The sequence below is a fragment of the Nematolebias whitei genome, chromosome 6 (genome assembly GCF_014905685.2).
Source record: "Nematolebias whitei isolate Nwh7 chromosome 6, NemWhi1, whole genome shotgun sequence".
Classification (NCBI taxonomy): Eukaryota; Metazoa; Chordata; class Actinopteri; order Cyprinodontiformes; family Rivulidae; genus Nematolebias; species Nematolebias whitei.
Window position 1 is genome coordinate 29,947,680 of NC_056503.1, and position 7,260 is coordinate 29,954,939.

The 7,260-nt window shown below is 44.2% G+C and overlaps 1 protein-coding gene across 1 annotated transcript in view; it reads left to right on the forward strand.

The window, feature by feature from the left end:
* The window catches only part of dock10 (dedicator of cytokinesis 10), a 107,871-nt gene that overhangs the window by 60,412 nt on the left and 40,199 nt on the right, over window positions 1–7,260 (forward strand). The window contains exons 16-22 of the mRNA XM_037677796.1: window positions 44–123; window positions 320–507; window positions 643–708; window positions 806–898; window positions 1,017–1,140; window positions 1,223–1,344; window positions 1,497–1,580. Of these exons, the coding sequence (XP_037533724.1) occupies window positions 44–123; window positions 320–507; window positions 643–708; window positions 806–898; window positions 1,017–1,140; window positions 1,223–1,344; window positions 1,497–1,580 (757 nt within the window). The remainder of the gene's footprint in view (window positions 1–43; window positions 124–319; window positions 508–642; window positions 709–805; window positions 899–1,016; window positions 1,141–1,222; window positions 1,345–1,496; window positions 1,581–7,260) is intronic.

Sequence of the window (7,260 nt, forward strand, 5' to 3'; positions counted from 1 at the left end):
CACCGTTCACGTCTAATTATGGTACCAACTTTTGCCTTTGCAGGGCTGAGAAGAACAGCAAACTGCAGACTGTACCTGGGACATTAGACATTGCATTGGACTATGTCCCAATGGAGCATCCCAGTATGTACATCTTACCATACATACATCCCAGTATGTGCAGGTCTCTCTTGAAAATGAGTACTCGTGACTCACTGAGACTAACCTGTATAAATAAAGGTTGAATGAAAATGTTTGTTGTGTTAAGCAAACACCTCTCCACTGCCTGCCTCTTTGCTTTTCTTGACTCTTTTTTCCAAAAAAAAAACCTGTCTTGCAGACTGTGTGACTTCTTCGTATGTACCGGTGAAGCCTTTTGAAGAGCTGAGCAAACACCAACCCACTGTGGAAGTGGAGGAGTTTGTCCAGGACACCACCAAGTTCACCCAACCGCATCGCGTTTACAGAAACCACATCTACGTCTACCCCAAACACCTGAAGTATGACAGTCAGAAGAGCTTTGCCAAGGTGAGTATCATTAAATGAACTCCTGCCTTAATGTTGATAAAAAGTTTAATTGCTACCAGCCATTTTTTCCCTGTTTTTATTGTTCAGTTTTTATGTCTTCACTCATTATTATTACAATGGTTCTCTTGTTTGCAGGCTCGTAACATTGCAGTCTATGTAGAGTTTCGCAGCTCAGACGATGAGGTTGCTAAACCTTTAAAGGTAGAGCATTATTCAAAGAAACGAAAATGCAAATAGGCTTTTATTTGATCTCCCCTAGTTAAGGGTTTTACTTTATGGGAATTTCTGTTTTATTTAGTGCATCTATGGCAAACCAGGAGGACCAGTTTTCACCACAACAGCCTGTTCTACAGTCTTGCATCACTCTCAGAATCCAGACTTCTACGACGAGGTGAGTTGGAAAATAATATAAGATATTTCAGCAGTCATCATACAAATGGGCCTTCCTTTTTTCCCCATTTCAGTATGTGTTTAATCTACAGCCTTTTATATTGTTATTATCATCTTAGGTGAAGATTGAGCTTCCCATCCAACTTCATGAAAAACACCATGTACTTTTCTCCTTTTACCACGTCACCTGCGACATCAACGCTAAGACTAATTCTAAGAGAAAAGAGGCCTTAGAGACACCAGGTAAAGACAGTAAACATCTTTGAGCCAGACTGTGTGATAGCTGGTTCTGCAGACTTGGTTTGAAAATGTTTTCTTTTTTTAGTGGGTTATTCTTGGCTGCCAATACTGAAAGAAGGGCGCATGTCATCTCAAGAGTTCAACATTCCCGTCTCCTGCAACCTGTCACCTGGATACCTCAGCATCAAAGAAACCAGCAATGCCAAGGTGAGACTAATAAAGACTAAAGGTAGGTAGAAAAAAAAATCTGAAAATGCAGCTGTGCAATAAAATATTAATGTATGAGATGTGGAAAATGATCAGTGTTGAGGCACAATCATGTTTCTGGTGTTCAAACTCCAGCTGTGCCCTTTATACAGAATGGAGCTGATGTGAAGTGGGTGGATGGAGGAAAAGCTATCTTCAAACTGTCCACAAATGTCGTCTCAACAGTCTACACTCAGGTATAACCACAGATTGCCCATGTACTAATTACGTTTGAGCATCAAATGTAACTAAAATCATGCGTGATTTAAAAACAAAATGCTAAATTGTGACCATGCAGCCTCTAAAAAAAATCTGTAATTTAAGAAATATAATGACAAACAGTGTCATGTTGCTTGAACCAACCTTTAGTCTTGCACTGGATTTGTACCATTTGCATTCTGGTGCATCAAGAAGGCTGCTAAAAAGAATTAAATGTGATATTGACTTATCTTTACTCTGACCGTATGGCTAAATAAAACACAACAGTATTGTTTTGATTCTGGTATTCAAAATCATTTTTCATCACTGAATAAGGTATACAGTAGTCCCTTGTTACTTCATGGTTCATTTTCGCGCAATCGCTCTATCCCAGTTTTTTGAAGCAAGATTGGACATGACACAAAATTGGCTGATTGATGGATGAGCCGCACGATCTGCATTACATTTTTATTTAAAATAAACTATTTTAAATTATTTAACACCTGCTGAACCTGTGTGCAGCCTATAGCTGCAGGAGAAAGTTTCTCCTGCAGCATGTCAGCTCTCCTCTCTGCAGCGGAGAAGTGGGCGTGGCCAAGAGCGCTGGTAGATGGCAGAGAGCAGCCGGAGGCAGAGAGCTGAGATCATGACATGCTGTGCTCTTTTAGAGCGTTTAGAGTTTAGAAAATTGTTAGGGACATTGGAAGAGTGTGGGAAGGATTTAAAACACCTTAATATATACCTGTATATAAATACTAAAATAAACTACTACTTACTACTACAGTAAATACTAAAATAAACTACTACTGACTACTACTACTTGTGTACATAATTTTGTTCCATCTCATGTACCACATGAGATGATAATGGCAATAAAGTTTACTTGAATTTGAACTTGGACTACTGTATCCCTACTTTGCGGTTTTTAACTTATTGCAGGGAGGCGGGCGTGGTCCCAAATCCCCACGATAAACGAGGGACTACTGTATTAGCATTTACAGTACTTGAACCAGAAACAGCATGAGCGCCTCCTGTAGGTTGGCTGCAGTACAAGTCTAAGTCTATGTAAACAAGTGGTATAATACCTAGTTTAAAAAAAATCAAATACTTTTTTGTAATTTGTTGACTTCTGTTTATTGTCCCTTGTCGCTGAGCGAAGAGGGGGAATTGGAAATATCGTCTGTCCACCCATCTTTGCATGTTGTGAGCATGATAAGTTGAAAAATAAGTGAGGTACAAACTTTCATTTTGTTGTGTGGCTACATCTGGATGTAAGAAAGATTCCTTTCGTAAACTCAATTGCTATGTAAAAATCCATGATGGCTGCCATCATATATGCAACGCAAATATGAGGCAGCCATACTGTTTCAAATATGTAACATAGGACAGCCACCCATGCAATTACCGATATATTTATGAATCTAAGCTTTATATATGTAAACCTTGTGAGCAGGATAACAAAATGATAAGCAACGCACCAACTTCCATTATGCTGTGTGACTGCATCTAGGTGTAAGAAAGGTCACTATCAAAAATTAGGTTGCTAAGTCAAATATCAAGATAGCCACCACCATATAAATATGGAAGCCAGCCACCCCAGTCATTTGAGGAAACTATGCTTTCTAGTTTTTATATTACTGAAGTGTATAATTATATTTCGTATAGGCTTCGCCCTTTAAGGCTGTCGCTGGTGGGTTTTATCCCATCATGCGAAGCATTACACTGAAAAATTTAGTCCATGCCCACCTGGTCCGTATAAATTATGTTAAGAGCGGGTAATCGGCTCCCATTTTTCTTCAGCAAGCTAATAGCACTGTCAGAAGAACAAAGAAGGAAAGTTGTCTAGCTTGACCAACCTTTGTTAAGACTGCCTGTGGCCCGCCACGTCAACCTCCTGTCGTCCCAGTGAGTTCTCCTCCTCGAGGAGAAGCAGACGAGCAGTCTTGTTTCAAGGTAAGCGCCGAGGAGTATTTCTCAGTGGCAGGTCGCCACACGCTGGACAACGCCATCTTGTAATTTTCCTCTTATCGCCGACTCTCTGAGTGAATCGGTTGTTTCCTCCGGGACAGGCGATGTCAGCAGCAGCGCCCCGCTGCTCATTCCCTCCTGGAGAGCGTAGTGTCGGTAGAAGGGGGCTGAGCGAATGCTCTCCCCCCCCACTCACCTTGTTTCGCATCGACGACCACACCGCTCCCAGCCACCGGTGCCCTCCTCTGGAGCTGCCCGGCATAATCCAGGAGGCGGCTGACATGAAGGGACTCTTTTCCATCCCTCTCCTTCCCCACCCAGATCAGATGATCTAGCGGGAAGGTTTCTGGGCTCCACTCCGGCTCGCCGTCCTGATCCCATCTGGCCTCGTTTTTCCCAGCAGTGACGTCCTACTGGGACAAGGTCGCAGCCGGTTCCTGGTAGAATAGGGCGCCGGTTCCCACATCCGCACCCATGACCAGAGTGGAGGGGTTTCACCGAGCGGAAATTCCCTCAGTGCCCCCCTGGAGCCGAGCCTGACGGAGGCTTTTTCGTAGCAAAGATGTCCAGGTTGGACCAGCGTCCTGCGCCTCCGGGTAAGCATAACCAGATGGTGACGTCGCTCTCCAACCGAGCTCACCAGCGTGCGCTTCAGGCAGCCGCAGCGAACAGCACGTTACGCTGTTGGCGTACAACGTTCAAGAGGCGGGAGGAGACGTAACGCTCCCTATGCAAGGTAGCTGACGTCATCCTCAACCGGTGCGCTCTTTGTTGTCTGCCGGTCTCGCATCGCAGCCGGAGGACGAGGTTTCCCAGAGGTCCACCTGGCCCGTCACTCCACCTTCCTCTCAGAGGAGCTGCAGAAAGCTTTTTTGTTGGAGGGCCCTCATCAACTAGGGATCATTTTCAAGATGATCCACGGCTGCACAACGCCTCCCCGCTCTACTACGCCAGCCCCGCCCGTCACATTCTTGGCATCCGGAAGTTCAGCTTTTCCTGGAGATTGCCAACAGCTGGCGCCCTAGGACAACAAACCACAGAGCTCAGGGGGAGATGACTCAAATGATGGTTTGCGGGGATGGATGTGAAGATGACACGAGTGTTTGAAATAAAACATCATTTCTATGATGTTTTAAAGTTTCTATTTAAAAAAAAAAATCTATTTTAGCCAGTCTGTCAGCTCGGATGACCTGACAGCGGCTCCACACATCCTCCTGTAATGAGAGAGCCGAGAGATGGATTCAGCTCAGGGGTGCTCTCTTACATTTTATAATATCTGGACTAGTTCAAGTACATGATATTATACTTAATTTAAACGGATTCTTTCATTTTTCTGGACTAAGTCATATCGTGCTTTGTGGAGTAAATGTGGACAGAGACGTGTTTAAATTTCTGACTCACCAACAACAGTGGGTCGTTTAATTTAAACGATTTAAAAACACATCACACATTTACATTAATTGGCAGATTGATTACAATTAACACAGCTTAATTAATGAGCTTTACAATGAGAAATCATACGGCCATGATTTCTCACTTGCAACTAATTACAACAGACATTTCTGAAAATATCTGGATTAATTACTGGCAAGATAGAAGAGTTTTAAAGATGGGAAATGAAGGAGTTTAAATGGAGAGAAAAGATGTGTGAGGGAAAATGTGTTGATAACGAACGGCACCCTCCATCCGAACCCAGCTCACCCTCGGTACACTTCGGTAGTGGAAATCGACTCTTTACCTTGCAGAAGATATCTCAGCTTCGGTGTAGAGTTCTCTTTCAACGTTACCATTTCAGCGTCTCCGTAGGATAGCAGAGAAACGTCCGGAGTAGTGACGGTACTTCGTTCAACAGCACGCTCACCTCCCGGGTGGACTCACATGAGCTGTGAGCCCGTCAGAGTTCCACTCAGATGTGGAAGATTCCATAATCCCCACGAGACTCGGAAGAACTCCCAACTAACTCCAGCCCTTCAGAACTTTCGTTCGGTTCTGCTCTCAGAACTTTGAACTCCAGAACTTCTGTTCTTCCTCGGAACTTTGAACTGACTGGAACTAGGAAGTGTCGACTTTTTAAAGAGTTCGCTTCCGGTCCCTTTTTTGGGAAATCCTGATTGGTTGAAAGAACCAACAGGGGTGTGGTTTTAGTGACGTAAGAGGTTACTACAAGTCAGAAAAACAGTGAGATGTTTTAAGAACAGACAGAGAAATGTTATGGCGAAATGAGAGACTCACAGGTGCCAGCTTCTCTTGTTTACCGTCTGCTAGATTTAAAAACATGACAGTTCGTTCCAATAACTTCTTTGCGACTGTCTCCGACTTTTGACCGACATCACTCCTTCTCATTTCAGACAGAAGATCAAAAAATGCATAATTACTCTGTAACAGACATTAACTTGATTTCTACTTTGAATGAGGATTAAAAAAATCATTAATACTGTTTCACAGTTGATTTAAAATGAGTAGTTCACTTCAACATTTAAAATGGTTTGAACTAAACACACTTTGATTATCAAGATATTGTAAAATAGTAATGATAATAAAAAAGAGAGTGTTCTTTCAATTGATTAGTGCAGGACACACTTAGAAAGTCTCTGGATGAGCTTAATTTGTATTTCTGGACTCAAATCAATGAAATAACAGTTCCTGTCCCACGAAGGTCCTCAGGGTCAGGTTTTGACCTGAGGCTTAGTTCACTACACTCCACACGAATGAGCCGGTGGCCTTTAAAAGTTTTTTTCAAAATCACCATCGCTCCGAAACAAGGCGAGACGCCTGCATGGCCCAACAGTCGTAAGCGAATGTGGCCCGCACAACGAGTTTCAGTGGAATAACTCGTTTTTCAGCCCAAGCTGCACATCCCTCACCGAAGTCTTCGAGGCTCAATGTGATTTATCTTTTTAAATAAAGGTTGAATGAATGAAAAAAGTACTGTGTTGGGTACACCAAAATCTGCTCTCCATCAGAGCAGTGTCCATCCCCGGTGTTCTGTACAAGAGGCAGATGTGATGGCCACGGACAGTCCGCATCATGGGGAGTGGACCCTCCACCTCGGTCTGATGGCCCAGACGTGGCAAGAATTTAGCAAAGCGGCCGTGGACCTGTTTGCGACACGAGAAAATGCTCAGTGTCAACTATGGGCTTCACTGAGCCCGCGAGATGAACCACCACTGGGGGGTGGACGTGTTTGCTCATAGCCCATGGCCCAAAACGCTTTTTTACGCGTTCCCCCCCACCTCCTCTGATGTTACGGTTTATGAACCGAGTTCAGGAGGAGGGATTGACGGCTCTCCTGGTGGCTCTCGAGCCCGTGATTGCACCATGATTCCGGTTCTATGACGCCTGTTATCGGGGCGCCCATGGAAACTGCCGTGGAGGGAGGATGCTCTCCTCCAGGTAGGAGGAGCGATCAGAAGTTACCCAGAAATAGGCTAGCATCGGTGGGCCTGGCCGCTGAGCGGATCCGCTTAGAGAGGATGGGTCTCCCGCAAGATGTAGAGGCCACCTCATATCCACTAGGCGGCATGCTGTCTTTTCTGCAGCAGCTGATGGACAGAAATTTGGCATTCAGCACAATTAAAACGTATGCTGCAGCCATCTCTTCTTGTCACAAAGGTTTGGCGGAGACAGAACAGCTTTTAATCATCTGCTGATGAAGCATTTTATAAAAGGTGTACAGAGAAGGTGTAGAGGCCACCTCATGTCCACAAGGCG